This window comes from Talpa occidentalis, unplaced genomic scaffold (genome assembly GCF_014898055.3).
Source record: "Talpa occidentalis isolate TD23 unplaced genomic scaffold, MPIMG_talOcc4v2.1 talOcc4.15, whole genome shotgun sequence".
Taxonomy (NCBI): Eukaryota; Metazoa; Chordata; class Mammalia; order Eulipotyphla; family Talpidae; genus Talpa; species Talpa occidentalis.
This window is the reverse complement of record NW_023601543.1, coordinates 87,966,315-87,982,947: the sequence shown is the minus strand read 5'-3', so window position 1 is coordinate 87,982,947 and position 16,633 is coordinate 87,966,315. Positions and strand designations below refer to the sequence as shown.

Sequence of the window (16,633 nt, the reverse complement as noted above, 5' to 3'; positions counted from 1 at the left end):
GTGATGCTTCTACTGCAGGGTCACACGCTGCTGGGGTGGACCCGGAGCCCCGGCCGGGGCAGAGTCCGGCCCCCAGGCCGTGGCCGAGACAGTGTCCATCAAGCCAGGGGCAGAGACCGAGCTGCGACCTTACTAGAAATGTTTGCGATATTGACAATTAGATGCAAGTAACGCTAAGGACCGTTTATCCTGCAGGCCATCAGCGCCGGGGCCGTATCTGGCCTCCTGCCTGGGGCTGAGTCTGGTCCTGGCCGGGGCTGAGTCTTGCCTGCGGGCTGAAGTGAGCTCTGAAATTTCAATAGTTTGCAATATTTACACTTATGTGCAGCCTCACGGCCGCTTATAATACAGGCCACACCCCTGGGGTGAGACCGGCCTCCAGGCTGGCCTTAGACTGGCCTCCAGGCCGGGGCAGACACCGTGTCCATCATGCCAGGGGCAGAGGCCGAGCTGTGACATTACTAGAAATGGTTTGCGATATAGTTATGAGCAACCTCACCCCTGGGGTGAGACCGGGCTCCAGGCCGGGGCATAGTCGGGTCTCCGGGTCAGGGCGGAGGCGGAGCTCTAGAATTTTTAGAAATCGCTGAGCAAAACTGAAAATTGTCAGCCAGTTAGTGACCGTTTACGGGAGGAAAAACCAAATTTTGAAAATAGCATCTGTAGTAAGAGCTGAATAGATCCCAATAGACACGACAGTCTGACTTCAATGCAACACAAGGAAATGACCCAAAGCATAATTAAGGCAGGACTCAGGCCCTGTGTCTTAGTGGATCCGCCTGTTCTGCTCCCCACTCTGTCTCTGGGGAGTCCTCACACCCCCCCACCTCTGGCCTGCACCCCAGCTCTCGTATGCATCCATAAATCTTTAAAAAAAATTAACCTGATTGCACGGAGAGACGGGGTGGGAGCAAACAAAAGCCAAAACCTTGTCTTTATGCAAAACAGACATCGCCACCCCCCAGGAGAGCAGCACCCCAGCTGATGGCTGATGGGAGTGGGCTCACCTGTGGGCCCGTGAGCGCAGAGGTAAACAGGTAGTTGCCCTAATGATGGGAGTGGGCTCACCTGTGGGCCCGTGAGCGCAGAGGTAAACAGGTAGGTGCCCTGATGATGGGAGTGGGCTCACCCCGTGAGAGGTGAACACCCTGATGATGTGGGCTCACCTGTGGGCCGTGAGCCAGAGGTAAACAGGTAGGTGCCCTGATGATGGGAGTGGGCTCACCTGTGGGCCCGTGAGTGCAGAGGTGAACAGGTAGGTGCCCTGATGATGGGAGTGGGCTCACCTGTGGGCCGTGAGCGCAGAGGTAAACAGGTAGGTGCCCTGATGATGGGAGTGGGCTCACCTGTGGGCCCGTGAGTGCAGAGGTAAACAGGTAGTTGCCCTGATGATGGGAGTGGGCTCACCTGTGGGCTGAGTGCAGAGGTAAACAGGTAGGTGCCTGATGATGGGAGTGGGCTCACCTGTGTGAGTGCCCTGAGTAAAGAGCAGTAGGTGCCCTGATGATGGGAGTGCAGAGGTAAACAGGTAGTTGCCCTGTGGGAGTGGGCTCACCTGCAGAGGTAAAGAGGTAGGTGCCCTGATGATGGGAGTGGGCTCACCTGTGGGCCCCGTGAGCGCAGAGGTGGTAGGTGCCCTGATGATGGGAGTGGGCTCACCTGTGGGCCCCGTGAGTGCAAAGGTAAACAGGTAGTTGCCCTGACAATGGGAGTGGGCTCACCTGTGGGGCCCCCTGAGCACAGAGGTAAACAAGTAGGTGCCTGACACGGGGTGGGCTCACCTGCGCACCTCCCGCTTGCAGAAGCAGACCCCCAGAGCAGAGCAAGCTGGTCCCTGAGGCAGAGAGGACTGAGCTTGGCCCACCCCACCCACGGGCACTGCAGTCTCGGGTGACCCGCCTGGTAGCTCTGGGGGCCGCGGGTGCAGGTTGTTGGGGGATGCAGGGCCTCTGAGGTCCAGAAGTATAGGAGTGCAGAGATGCAGGGGCCCTGGGGTCCAGGGATGCAGGGTTCTGGGATCCAGGGGTGCAGAGATGCAGGGGATCTGGCACCCAGGGGTGCAGAGGTGCAAGGGTCTGGCGTCCAGGGGTGCAGGAATCACAGCCCTGGTGCAGGGATGCACCGTCCTTGTTTGAGCCCAACACTGTTGTCGTCTCTATTTTATTACAAATGAAGCCTGGGTTCTGACCCGCCCCGAAAGTCCCAGGTGAGTCAGGCAGGTCCCGGTCATGCCGACTGTCATGACTTTGCCCAGTGATGCCTTGGCAGGGCCAGCACTGACCCCTGGTGTCCACCGCCTGTTGTCTGCCTTTGCAGCCTGGGTCCTTTGGGGGGCTGGATCGGGGGGCTGGGGTCCTCGGGCAGGATGCCCACAGATGTAGCAGCATCTGGGCGGCCCCGTCCTGGTGTGCTTCACCCAGTGGTCAGTGTTTCCGGATCCTTCTGCTCTGACTCTTCCTCTTTTTGAATCGGTCGCTGACTTAACTTCACAGTGAGGTTGTACCTGACCCCAGTGCTGGTCTCCGGGCTTGGGGACCTGATTACTGGGGGTCACTGTCCCCATCACACCAGCACAGGGGGAAGGGGCCACAGCAGGGCTGGAGCCAGGGCTTCCAGAGGTTGCCCGGCTTGTCCAGCTGCAGGGGGACCGGGCTGAGAGTCCGGCGATGTTGCTCCACAGCCCGGGAGACTGTGTCCACCACCTGATGGAACAAGGGCTCCGTGTCTGGCGTGAGGATGTGGGCTTCAGCAGGATCTCTGGAGAGGTCAAAGAGCAAAGGTGGATCATGATGGTCGACGTGGCCCCCGGAGCATGGACAGACCATTCTCCCGTAACAGGCTCCTGCACCTTCCGGGTGGAACCGTGGGGTCATGTAGTGGACTTTCCATGTGGCTCCACCTGCAGGGAAGGTCAGAGTCACAGAGGGTTGTTGAAACAGGGTGCAGTGGGGGAGCATGTGATGGAGAACAACAGCCAGAGGGGAGAAACCCTCCAAATGCCCTTCAATTCTGAAAGATTAAGGAAAATGGTCCATCCGGGTGTGGAATATTATGCACCTGTGAAAAGGGAAAGCTCTGCCATTGCTTACAATATGGATGAACCTTGAAACATCACGTTCAAGGAGAGAATCAGGCGCAGACGGGCACACAGTGTGGGATCTGTTTCTAGGAAATGTCCGGAACAGGCCAGTCCACAGGCAGGGAGTGGGGTCCTGGTGCCAGGGACTGGGGTGAGGGAAGAGATGGTACTGGCAGGAGCGAGAAGGAGGGAGCGTGCAGAGGAAGCCATGAGGAGCCAGTGGCCACTCCTCCCAGCCCACTCACGGTCGGCTTGGTGCCAGCGGGCTGCGTGAAGAAGGTTCTCGCAGTAATGCATGAGGAACTCATGGTGCTGGTGGTGGGGTGTCCCCAGGAGCAAGGGCAGCAGGTCCCGGCCATCAATGACCCTGGAGGAGGGACAAGAGGACATGGGGTTCGTCCTTGATGCACCTCTAAGGTCACCTTGTCTAGAGCATACTGGAGACTCCAGCTGGCCATCAGGCATCCATCCATCCATCATCCATCCATAATCCATCATCCATCCATCATGCATTCATCCATCATCCATTATCCACCCATCATCCATCATCCATCCATCATCCATTCATCCATCATCCATTATCCACCCATCATCCATCCTCCATCATCTACCCATCATCTATCCATCATTCATCCATCATCCTTCCATCATCCATCCATCATCTATCATCCATGATCCATTATCCATCTATCATCCATCATCCATCCATCATCCATCATGCATCCTCCATCCTCCATCCATCCATCCATCATCCACCCATCATCCTCCATCCATCCATCTTGCATCATCCATCCATCCATCCGTCCATCCATTCATCCATCATCCATCCATCCATCCGTCCATCCATTCATCCATCATCCATCCATCCATCCGTCCATCCATTCATCCATCATCCATCCATCCATCCATCATCCATCATCCATTCATTATCCATCATCCTCCATCATCCATCTGTCCGTCCGTCCATCCATCCCTTTAGACATAGATGTATTTAGCTATACATTCTATTAACCTAGTTAAAAATTATGTGCCAAATATCTGCATCATGCTTTAAATTTTGTATCCCCTCCAGGCTGTCAAGATCATAAAAACAATTTTATTTTCTATTTCCCCCAATATCTTCTATAGTCTTTAAAAAGAACCATTAGAACGATCTAAAAGGCCTCCCACTGCCTCCAAAATGCTTTCTCCTGAGGAACTATTGGATTTTTCAACCACACTTGCCCTTATGATAAAAGGGCGGCCTTACGAATCGGGACATGGACCTTTTGAGTCATGACGCAGCCTTGTGACCCCCCTAGAGCGTGGCTGGGACCTGGAGAGTTTCTGTAGATGCTGGTTTCGGGGAGCCCCACCCCAGTGAAAGCCACGGGGACCTTTCACATGTCTGTGGTCTGGAAAATCGAGCCCCTTGGGCCCTCTGTACCTGTCTCGCGGCACCGTCCCGCCTCCCAGCTGCACCACGGTGGGGAAGACGTCCATCAGGCTGGTGGGCTCGTGGATCACGCGGCCGGCCGGCAGCACCCCCGGCCAGCGGAAGATGCCCGGGACGCGGATGCCCCCTTCCCAGCCGCCCATGCCCTTGCCGCCTGTGAAATAGAATGGAAAATTGGGACGGAGCGTCAGCGAGGCTGCTCCTCTGCTCATTCACCTTCTCGGCTTGTTCTAAAAGCTGCTGCCTCTGCTCTTTGCCATCCTCCCTCTTGCTGCCGTGACACATTATCACAAGGGTAGGGATTTATGGAAACAGAAATTTAAGATCTGACAGTCCGGAGGCTCGATGTTCAATAGGGGACCCACAGGGTCAAAGCCAAAGCGGATCCTTTGAGAATCTTTGTGGCCCGTGAGATAATCTTAGCGGCAGCAGCTTGTAACGTGGCCACTATGGAGGTCAGCTCTCCTGGACTGTAGGATTCTAAGCTGAGCCTATGGGAAGTTGAATGGGTCAATAAAATGGTGGCTACTCACTCGGTGGAATATTATGCAGCCATGAAAAAGGTGGCAGTGCAGAAATCAGGTGCAGCATGGATGAACCATGAAAACATCACATTGAGGGAAAGAAGTCACAGGAGCACATAGGATTCGTGATTCCATTTACATGAAATATTTAGAAGTGGGACATGTTCAGTGTAGAAACAACAGTGCCTGAGAGTTGCCAGGAGCTGGGTGGGGGCGGAAATGCAGCGTGACCACAAATGGGTATCGAGCTTCTCTCCGAGAGGATGAGATGTTTGCTCATTAAGAGCGATGGTGGCTGCACGGGGCTGTACATACCCTCAGCGCCAGTCATTGGGCCCCCAAAATCCAGATTTCAAGATTTTAGAAAAAATCTTGCCCTCACAAAGCAAAGTCCTTGGTCAACAGTACGTGAAGGCTCTTGAGAGGGAGGGTTGGGGTGGAAAGATTGGGGACTGCAAGGGAAAACCAGAGACCACAGGCTAGGACGGGCTCTCTTACCTCTGTAGATGCCATTCCAGCCGCCATATTGGTTGTCTCCAAGTTGGACCTCTAAAGATCCCCCGTTATCAGACGTGAAGTACACAAGCGTTTGGTTGGTCAGACCTTCTGAGTCCAGAGTACTGAGGATCTGTCCTGCCAAGAAGGGGTGAGTTTGAGTCGCCCCCATGGGAAGACTCTCTTAAACCCAGTGATTTGCCGCGTGTTAGCACTTTGGAAGCCTCCATGAGGATGAGTCTTCAGTGGTAACGCAGAAAGGGCGTGGGCAGCGGTGTAACCGTGCGCCCCTGGGCATCCTTGACCGGAGGGGGCCTTTTTATGCTCCATTCAGTCCCAGAAAAGCCTCCGGAACACCCCGAGGGCACAGGGCCCGTCAGACAACATAGCGGAAGCTCAAAAATTGAGACAGAAGAGGGTTACGGTGGAGCAGGGCGGTGGAGGGATGGCTGCCACCTGACTCTCCCAACCTCCATGGCTTTCTCCCAACCGTTCACTCAAATCCCAGGTTGTGCCGAGGGGGGGTGTTCTAAAAAGAGTCTGGAAAGCGCATTTGCCCTGAAATCTCGTGTCACGATTCTTCTGCAGACTCTGACACGCTCCGTCCGCCCCACGAGGACCCCGGGAAGCCGCACCCCGGGACATCCCATCCTGGACGGGGAAGGATCGGTCACTCAGCTTGAGAAAGCCCCGCCACTCCAGGCACTGTTGTTCACCTGGGGGAGAAGGATGAGACTTCCCGCCCTAGGGGGGTCGTACTGCCCCCCAGCTGTCCACCGATAGCGTCGTTGTGAAGGAGACCAAGCACCGGGGAGTCAGGATAAACGCTGTGGTGGCTTCCACCTGACCCGCTCAAGACTCGAGCCTCCTCTGCACCTCCGAGCTTTCGCCTTAACCCGCCCCTTGTGTCTTCTTCCTCGCCTTCTCCGGCCTTCTTGGGGTGCACTTGGCAGAGCACTTACCCACCATCCAGTCCATCTCCTCTACGTTGTCCCCGTACAAGCCGTGGGCACTGTGCCCCCGGAAGCTGTGCGTCGTCACCAGGGGGGTGTGCACGTGCAGAAAGGACACGAAGAGCAGGAAAGGGCCGCGCTTGTTTCTACAGATCAAAAGTGACAACGGTCGGCATTATTTTTTCAGATATTTTAGCTGAAGTCGTGGGGTGCAGTGTCACACCGTCCTCAGGGGTACAACCCTGTAAATACACATCTGTGGACATCAAGATCACCCCGAGAATGTCGGTTCCCTGCCTTTGCCTATTTCATCCAAGCCCAACCCCTTCTCCCCCGGCGACCCCTCTCCAGAAGGGGCCGGCGTTTCCTTTCTAAAGCCCATCGGAAAATCCGCCCCAGTTTTATAGATTGTTTTCATCCTAAACGCTGTCATTTTCTCACTCTACGGGGAGCTGAGATCTGAAGGGAGGAGGTGAGCCCCATCTGCTCTGGCAGCTCTTTCACGCAAGGATGTCAACGTGTTTTTTCTCCTCCGCTGTCACCTTCAAATGGCATCACATCCTCAGTTTTCTTGACAAATTCTCTCCAACTATGAAAGTTTAGGACACTACAGGATTGTGGAAACGCGTGCAAACTTTTTCTCCTCCATCTGGGTAACCCCGCATCGCCCCCCTCTGCACTCTTGGTTTTCCTGATCGAATCTATGTCCTGAAGTTACAGAGACAAAGATCAAGGTCTTAGACTTAATGGGTTTAATTTGAAGACTAGTTGTCACTCATACCAGACCCGGATTACACAGCTCCTTCCAGAAGTCCAATGAATATTCCAGAACGTGAGCACATTATCACCAGCAGGCAAGCTGGGGGGATCCCCACTTCACTGGATCGCCCGGGGGGAACAGGAGATGCCTCTATGTAGTAGAAGCTATTCATTGTCTCCCTCTTGGTGCAACAAAATCAGTGCTCTGGTCACTCAAATTTATGTCCAATCTGAAGTTAGTAACAGGACATCTCTGTCTAGATGAGGGGGGGGTGTCTAAGAATATTTAGATTTTGCTGTAAAGGCTTTTCTGTGCTTGCATTTCTCATGTTAGATATGGTCTGTGTTGTCAAAGGGTGTTTATGGGATGACATTATCTCCCCCAAGACTGAAGGCAACAGCAGCGAATTTCGAGCAACCTGTGCCTTGTGTCAACGGACACAATGCAATGGCACTCCAGTGGACGTCACCTGCCACTCATGTCACCAGAAATGTCTTTCTGGGCCAGGGCTGTTTCCCCGTTCGAACGCCCATTGCGGAATATTTCCCCAATGCATTTCCATCACCTTTTGAGAAAGGATGACACTTCCTGGAGCATCAGTGAGGTTGTCCTTTGAAATTTCATGGGCTGTTCGGTGATGCTGTGGTTTCTCATCAGAAAGCAATCAGCGTGAACGAGCAGGGTGCCCAACGCACAGGAGGTCGTGAACAGCAAGATGGCGGCCGCGGTCGACCAGATGACCGGTCTCCACGAGACTCCAATGAGGCGGGTGAGTTTCCCGGCAGTGAGCGTGAGGGTGGCGAAGGCCATGATTTGGAACCAGAAGTGGAATGTGTGCTCCAGAACCACCCGCTTCTCCGATATTTCCCACTGGTTACAATCTGCCATCATGGACAAGGGCATCCCGTAGAAGTGGTCAAATCCGTGGGCAAGTGGGTGGTGGCAGTGGTCGCTGGAGGACTCGCAGTTGAGACCCAGGTGCCATTTTCCTAAAAGGCAAGAAAGAAGAGGCTACAGTGACCGGTCAATCACTTGGTGGGTAGTTGTTTTGTGGTTGGGATTTTCCACTGGCAGATGCTTGTCTTCCCTGCTGTCACCCCTGGGGGCTGAGAGTGAGACCCAAGTGTTTTGTCCCCACCCCAAGGGCACCCACCCACCATCCAGAGACTCTCATGAGATGTCCCAAGGGGTATTCCGTGAGAAGTCACTCTGTAATGCATGGGTCTCCCTCTCTCCTGAAATTATCCCTATATCACACCCATTTTATTTCTGATTTTGAGCTGAATATTCTCTCCCCACCAGTGAAAACGATGTACGTACCTACCAGCGCGGTGGCGTAGCCTTTATCCTTTAATATCCTCGCAAACGTTGTCTCATTTGCAGGAAGCCCTCCAGATGCTCCTGCCCACGCCAGAACCCGGTAACCTCTGCTGGACACCATACCTCGAAGAATGGTTGCCAAAGACATGTTACAACCACGGGACAATGTTCATCACCAGCCTCCTTCTGACGTCATTCAGAATACTTGGGGGATATTATTCGCAAAGCAATGGAAAATTTCTATCTGACATGCCATTGCCTGAGGGGCTTCCATTTTGGGTCACAAAAGAAATGATCAGTTACTTGAAGACATTGTTTTATTATGTTTAGGCTATTACGAAAGAGAATTAAATGAAAAAGGATTGATGATTCAACATGGTTGATGACTTCACGGCACTCTTGACAGAATCCCTGGTTCTCAAACTTATTTGTACTCTGGAATCGTGTGGAGACCTTCAAAATATTCCAGCACCATAACGCTTAGCGATGATGACTGCAGGTGGTCTGGGTAGAAATCGGGGTTCGGGTGGCTAAAAGATTCCCCCAGATAGTCTCAAGTGCAGACAAGGCTGGGGGTCATGGGTATAATGCATCCTGACGTGGTGCTGCCAGGGTCTCACCCCACAATTCTGAATCCAAGGTCATTGTCTTTCTAGAGTCCTGCAGGAGAGTCAAGAGCCAGCGCTGGAGAAGGTACTAGACCCCCCTTGGCGGCTGCGGTCTGAGGAGAGAGGGCAGCCTGGTCTGAGGCTGCCTGTATTGCTAAGAGATCCTCACCCGGGAGCTTGGAGAATGCTGGGATTTTCCCAAACCATAAAAGACCCCTGGTTCGATAAAGACTCATGGAAGGGACTCAGCTTTTGGTGGGGTGCTCCGGCTTAAGTGGACCTTGTTCCCCGGGGCCCAGAACATCTCAGGTGGAAAGGGAATGACAAACCTGATCTGATGGGGTATCTGCCTGTCAGGAAAGCAGCCCGACTTGGGGTGCACATGGACGCAGCTGCTATGTGCTGCGTGAGCTTCACCCCATCCTCAGCAAGGCGGTCGATGTTGGGGGTCCTATGGAGGAAAACATGAACACTGTTCCTTAATTAGCAAACAAATGGTATTTCCCTCAGCATGCTTCTGCTGGTCACTGCCCAGCACCCCACAGGCTGCCCAGGGATGACCGAAGCTCAAAGGCAGGAGCCTCACATGTGTCCTCACCCACCCGAGCAATGTCCACTGCAGTCTAGTATCACCTGTGAAGCTCCCAGCACGTGCTGCTGGTGCTGAGATCAACACCCCAAGGAAGCCAATCTGGAATTCAGAATCTGGTGTCCTTGGGAAGATCTAACCTCAAGGTGTTGGGGGAGTGGATGTCCTGAGCGGGGTTTATGGGCACCCCCTCCTCCCCAGACCTAAGAGACCAGAGACACCAAGGATGACAAATCCTGTAGAGTCGTCACCACCGAGGAGCGGATGCTGGGAGCTGAGGGTGGAGTCAGCAGCTGGGCTTGGGATAATCAGACATGTGGGTCTTGGGTGGGGGGGGCTTGGTTTTCCCCAGTTTTCAGCATGTTTTGGGGTCCCAGTTCAGAGGACCTGGTAGGAACAGTCACCCATGTATCTCTCTCTTTCTCCCTGAGTTATTCCTGTTTTCCCCTTTCTTGTTGGAGACCCCTGAGGCACACAGCACAGAGACCAGAAAAACATCAAGGTCATGGCTGAAAAACTGATGAGCTCAGGTCGGAACAGTGGCCCCTGCATAGACTGTGATCTTCCTTCTTGTGTGTACAAAGCTATGTGTGGGATCACAAACTAGATTAAAAAAAAAAAAACAAAATAACCTAATTACACAAAACCTTGGCAGGAAATGTGTGCCCAGACATGGCCAAATGCTGAAAAAAACACTTCATTGTCTAATAATTAATATGAAAAATCTGAAAACAAGTTTCAGCAGACACTGAAAGCCCTTCAACACAAATAAAAGCCCTGGCGTCCCCTGGCTCCCGCTTCAACTCTATGTGCGTCTGTCATTTCTTAATAATTCCATCGACTGCATCAAATTCCTCTCTCAACCCTGCTCACCGAAACTGGACTCTGACATGTCCTGTGTGCACCTGCCGCTGAGTCTCATGATAAGGTCCATTTAAGCACACGGGTGAGACCCAGTCAGGCCACCTCATTTCCCATCAGGTGGGTGGCATATATGGGAATTTCGGGGTGCTTGGAGGTCCCAGCCTTGACCTGCACACATTGCAGGTGCCACTGAGGCTGGGACTCAGGCACAGTGTCCGGCAGGCCCGTGAGCTGGGCCCTGCAGGTGACCATACGGCTGAGTCACGAGAGCTGCATGGAGAGGCGGGGACGGCTCACCATACCCTGCGCTGGGGAGAGTCGTGGGAAGCAGCGAGTCTTTTCTGCCCACCTGACGGTGCGGTTGCCGTAGCAGCCGACATCTCCGATGCCGAGGTCATCGGCCATCAGAAGGAGGATGTTGGGGCGGGAGCCGGACACGCTGTGGCACGCTGAGGACACGCACAGCAGGAGCAGACAGGCGCTGACCGGCAGCCACTTCCTGCAAAGAAGCCACCGAGGAGCTCAGCCGGGGGCCCGTCCATCGCTGTGTCCTGTCGAGAGCATTCCGGGCACCTCACGGCTCCGCCTCCACCGACAGTGGCTGTGGTCCCAATTCCCACAGCTCCGCGGACACACAGCCAACATGTGGCAGAGTCGAGAAGTTATGAGGGATCTGACACCTCTTCCAGGATGCCTTCCTGGATTGCTCCCCACAAAAGGGAGATGTGATCTTTGGAGAATGACAGTGTCTATGGCATTTGCACGACAACAAAACCATTTCCGGAAGGTTGTCCTGTCTCTGAGACACTCACCGGGAAGGTGTCTGTTATGACCCTAGAGAAGCTCTCCCTGCCCCCAACCCAGCGCCTCCTCCTGTGTCTTCCTTAAATAAGAAACATGAGCATCAAGATAGCAACATCTGACCTTTCCGGTCCACTGGTGGGTGGTGTATGTGGGAATTTTGGGGTGCTTGGAGGCCCCAGCCTCGACCCGAGACACTGGGGGAGAATTATCACCACCCTGGCTGGGGGCGCCCCGATTGCCCTCACCACCCGGCTCTGACTGTGGCCGTGTTGTGTGTGAGACCGTCTTTCTCAGCGGAGCGTTGGGGCTTGTGTGAGTGACCTGACATGCGTGGCGGATGCTGACGCAGCAAGGCCACTGGCCCTTTAGCTAAATGCATGAGCAAACACAGAGCAACAGGCCCCCCAGGTCTCCCTTACCAAGAATGTTCCAGATCCGGCATCTCCTCGTTCCCTCTTTTTCCTGCAAGACAAGAAGACAACCCTGTGAGATGGTCAGAAAAGGGACTCGTTGCACAACAAGTGGGTCTGTGTGTGGCGGAGCCAAGCTGACTCTCTCTGCGGTGCCCCACCATGGAGTCAGTCTCCATAAATCCCTCAAGTCCTGGAGTCTGCTGTGAGTGGAATCACACAACTCTTACTTCACTCAGCATCATCCCCCTCCAGGCCCTTCCATGTTGGTGCAAATGGCAAGGGCTCATCTTTTTCATGGCTGTGTAGTATTCCACCATGTATACAGACTGTGTCTTCTCTCCCTACTCTCCTGTCCTTGGCACTTGGGTTGTTTCCATTCCTTGGCTATTGCAAATATTCCTCCAAGCAACACAGGCACCAACAGGATCCTTTTGGATTCGCTTTTTTGTGTCCTTTGGGTAGATGCCTGGAGCGGAATTGCTGGGTTGGGTAGATGCCTGGAGCGGAATTGCTGGCTCATAGAACAGGTCCATTTGTAGCCTTCTGAGGGTCTGAGGACCCTCCGCGGCTTTCTGCAGGGGTGACCCCGTGAACATTAAAGGTTCAGTTACCATCATTCTGGGAGCAGAAACCAGACAAACAGAATTTCAACGCCTTTAGCCTTGTTTTCTGGAAAACAACTTTGCAAAGTGAACCTTTCCAAAGAGGCCTGAGTTACATGGTCACGTCTGGGTGTGAAAATTCAGGGAAAGCATCTTTTTCCAACTTTCCCGCACCTCGGATGTGTGTTTCTTTGAGAAATAAGGAGATGGAAATTAAGGAAGTTAGGAGTTTATGGCGGGTTCTGTGAGAGTGGGGCCTGGGGGAGGCGTTTGCTAGAATTTACGAAAGATCTCCAAGGAGGAGCTGCCTCCCCACCAGCCAGCAGACAAGCTACTAAGTCCCTTCAGGAGCTACCCCAGGACTGTTTCTCAGGAACAGGAGGGAGCTGGGGCCCTCAAAGGTGGGGTCTGATCCCACAGAGAGTGCCAGAACACCCTCTAGGTGTGTTCCTGACCCCCTCCCCACCTTCAGGGACTGGAATGTTTCATGGCCGGAAGGTGACCCCTCCCAGCTGGGCACACCGGAGACAGACAGCCCCCCCCCCTGCTGTGACCCCTGAATGGCCTTTCCACCCCCTGCCAAGAGCCAGTGGCAGCTCCAGGGGACTGAACAATGGGGTGGCCTTTGGTCTCTGCCGGCCTCTTAGAAAGAAAGGAGCAGACCCTGCCAGCCCCGGCTCTGCCTGCTTTTCCCTCAAAACAACTTAGAACAAGCCCCTGGGGAGGGGGTCTGTTCTAAGCATCTTGGGGCCTGTTCTGAGCATCTTGGGAGGCCTGTTTGAGTATCTTGGGGGGCTTGTTCTGAGCATCTTGGGGGCCTGTTCTGAGCATCTTGGGGGTCTGTTCTGAGAATCCTGGGGGGCCTGTTCTGAGCATCTTAAGGGACTGTTCTGAGCATCTTGGGGGGTCCATTTTGAGCATATTGGGAGGCCTGTTCTGAGTATCTTGGGGGGCTTGTTCTGAGCATCTTGGGAGGCCTGTTCTGAGCATCTTGGGGGACCTGTTCTGAGCATCTTGGGGGACCTGTTCTGAGCATCTTGGGGGCCTGTTCTGAGCACCCCCAAGGGAGCTGACCTGCAGGGTCCTCTCTGGGTGGAGCTGGGGGTTTGCAGAGGCTGAAGGAGGAAGCCCCAGGAGGCGAGGCTGGGGGTGCTGCAGGGCTGAGCTTCCCGACTTCCACCGGGGAAGAAATCCAGCCCAGTCGCTGGACGTGACTTAGCAGGAAGCTTTGGCACAGGTGAGGGCACATCCGGGCTTTGCAGAGAACCCCGCGGGGCCTTCAGCTGCTGAGATAAACACCAGCTTTGTTCCGGGGCCTGAACTCCCACCAAAGGTTCTGACCATTTTGGCATCTCCAAAGCTGCAGGAATTTACTAGGAGGGGGAACAGGATCTGCACCATTTGTTTAACAAAAGCCCCAGACCCTAAACCCCGCCCGCCCAGGAGGATAAGATCTGGGAGGCCTCACACCCGCGGCCCCTGCTGAGCCAAACCTGCAGGGTTTGGGGCAAAAGCAGAGGCTCCCAGTGCTTTCTTCTGTAAAACGCAAAAGCTGCTTTTTGGAAATGGTGCAGGGGGCCTGGGAGGGGGCTGGTAAATCCCGCTGAGCTGCGGGAGCCGGGCTCCGTCCATCCCGGGGCCTGGGGGAGGCTGGCCAGGGGCACCAGCGAATCCCCCAGCAAGACCGACACGGCCCGGGGCTGCCCAGACAGGGAGGCTCAGACTCAGCAGTTAAGAGAAAGAAAAGTCTGGCAGAGGCACAAAGGAGCCTTTGATTCTCTGCAGACGGGAGCTCCTGCCCACCCAGCCCAGCGCCCACGCCTGGCCGCCCGCCCGCCTGGCCCCGCCGAGCCCCAGCCGCCTCCAGCCTCCGCCCGCAGGGCCAGGATGTGGCTCCGCTGTCCCCACACGCCTCCCTGCCCCGCGCCGGCCAGCTCTCCGCTGGAAGAGCTGCCAGCAGCTGGGGTGTCTCTCACATCTTGTCAGTTTTTGTTCAGGAAAGTTGCTTCTAAGATGGTGCCCAGAGAGAGGCTGCTGCCCGCCTTGGCTGCCCGCCTCGCCCTGACCCCCGGGGGGCAGATCCACGAGAGACTCAAGTTGAGACTCAAGTTGCTCTTGCGCGAGGGGGGCACAGACTTGCACCCCTGCAGCCCAGCTTGTGCTCAGGTCACAGCTCAGCCCAGGCGCCCCGGTCGCAAATAGTGACCCCCTCCGTGCTGAGGGGATCCCCGACCCCCCCCTTGGTACTCAGCTCCTGTCCACGGAGCAGCCTCAATGTGGACTTGGCCAAGGCTCCCCGGCACAGCCTCCCCCGAGGGCCAGAAACCGTCCCGAGAGTCCTGTCCAGTTCGCAGCAGAAGCCCCAGAAAGCCGGTCACTTACCAGCCCCCAGCGCCGGCCGGCGGGGTCTCCAGGCAGCTGCCCGCTGGGGTGGCCGCTGCTGACCGGGACTCGGGAGCCGGCTCGGGTCAGAGGAGGAGCCGCGGTGTCTCCCCTCCCTGCAGACGCTGAGGACGGACGCAGGCTGGACACGTGTGCCGGGAGGACAGTCACCCTTTCACGCCGCGGTGGCCCGGCGGTGGCCAGAGCGGCCAGCGCTGCTGTGCCCGGGGGGAGGTGCGGCCGCGGGTCGTCTGGAAAGTCTTAAAGGCTGTTTTTTCCTTCCTCTGCGGCATCCGCTCGGAAAGAACATACCGAGGCGGAGAGCGGCCCTGACTGGGCCTCCCTGTGTTAGTTATGACCGAGCCCGGCAGCTCAGCCGTGCCGGCTTTGGGGGGGTCTGTCTCCCACATTTCCCTGACTGTCTGGGGGCCTCAGAGCCGGGACCTGGGCTCCCAACAACATCAGCAGGGAAATGCTTCTTTGCTAATTAAAAGCTGGGGTCTCCTCGCTCTGCACAGCCTCAAGAGTCCTGGGGGGGGTGTTGCTGGGGCTTATTTTGGGAGGCCCCAAGGGCAGGTGCTGCCCCAGGAGGGAGGTTAAAGGCTGAGATGCTGGTGGAAGCTCCCGGGGGCTGGGGCAGGGCCAGGTCGCAGGACATGGACGTCTGAACGCAGCAGGACGGTAGCCACGGTATGGACGGGGTGTGGGCGGGGTGTGGACGGGGTGTGAGCTCACAAGGAGCAGGGACGGGATGGTGCCTGCTGGCCCCACCCTCCGGGTCACAGCAGGGACTGGGGATCCCTCACGCCTCCCTCCCACCCTTCCTGATTACCAAGGAATTGGAGCTCAGAGGCAGGAGGGGCCTGTGGTCACATGCAGCTGGGCAGGACGGGAGGGCGGCTATTCTGGGGGTGGCCGGTGCAGGAAAGTGAGGCTCAGGTGCTCTGCCACCAGGCCCTCTGCCTGACCCGCTTCTGCCCTGACGCCTGCCCTTCCTGACCCCACCAGAAGGTGTCAGCGCAAGTGTCCGCACAGCTGGGTGCTGCCTGGCCGAGCTGCCCGGGTCGTGGAGGCATCTTGAATGCAGGAGCAGTGACGGCAGGGCTGGCAAATCATTCTCCCGTGCTGTTCCCTCTCTCCGTTGGGTCCTTCAACGCACACACATTTAAAAATGTCCACTGGAGGGAAATGGAGCGACTTGTCTCTCTTTATTGTCTTGAACCTTTGAATCTTGGTGCCACAGCTAAGAAACTGAGGCCACGTCGGACACGCTGAGGATTTGTCCCTGCATTTTCTTCTAAGAGTTTGATGGTTTGGGCTTCGTAGGTCTTTGATCCATTTGGGGTTATATTTCTGATCTGTCTGCACAGTGGAGTAGTATTCAGCCATGAAAAAGGATCAAGTATTGATGCGTCCTATGCCTGGATGAACCCCCAAACCTCGATGGTTGGTGAAAAGTCATACCCAGAAGACAAGTGTTGTAGAAGCCCGTTTCTATAAAATGCCCACATTAGTTCATCCATTTGGGGTAAATTTTGTGATCTGTCTACACGGTGGAGTAGTATTCAGCCATGAAAAAGGATCAAGTATTGATGTATCCTATATCTGGATGAACCCGAAACCTCAAAAACCTCAAAACTTGGTGAACAGAGCCATAACTGGAAGGACAAGTGTTGTAGAACCCCATTTCTATAAAATGCCCATATTAGTTGATCCATTTGGGGTGAATTTTGTGATCTGTCTACATAGTGGAGTAGTATTCAGCCATGAAAAAGGGCCAAGTATTGATGCATGCTGTATCTGGA

At 55.1% G+C, this 16,633-nt stretch overlaps 1 protein-coding gene across 1 annotated transcript; it reads right to left on the bottom strand.

Moving 5' to 3' along the window:
• Window positions 1–1,905: 1,905 nt before the first annotated feature.
• On the bottom strand, window positions 1,906–15,475 carry ARSL (arylsulfatase L). The gene is made up of 11 exons (XM_037512750.2): window positions 14,829–15,475; window positions 11,851–11,893; window positions 10,977–11,126; window positions 9,504–9,625; window positions 8,567–8,689; window positions 7,812–8,235; window positions 6,496–6,632; window positions 5,537–5,671; window positions 4,506–4,668; window positions 3,325–3,446; window positions 1,906–2,899 (listed from the first exon to the last, which is right to left on the bottom strand). The coding sequence occupies exons 2-11, from the start codon at window positions 11,871–11,873 to the stop codon at window positions 2,541–2,543; spliced, it is 1,758 nt and encodes a 585-aa protein (XP_037368647.1). The 5' UTR covers window positions 11,874–11,893; window positions 14,829–15,475; the 3' UTR covers window positions 1,906–2,540.
• Between the last annotated feature and the right edge of the window lie 1,158 nt (window positions 15,476–16,633).

What these genes read in the sequence shown, in the direction of transcription:
- ARSL (XM_037512750.2), bottom strand. Translation starts at nt 11,873, where the DNA reads ATGCCGGATCTGGAACATTCTTG. An exon ending in CTACGCCACCGCGCTGGTAG is followed by an intron (nt 8,236 to 8,566) that starts GTACGTACATCG and finishes CTTGCCTTTTAG; the next exon opens with GAAAATGGCACCTGGGTCTC. An exon ending in GTGTCATCCTTTCTCAAAAG is followed by an intron (nt 6,633 to 7,811) that starts GTGATGGAAATG and finishes TTTGATCTGTAG; the next exon opens with AAACAAGCGCGGCCCTTTCC.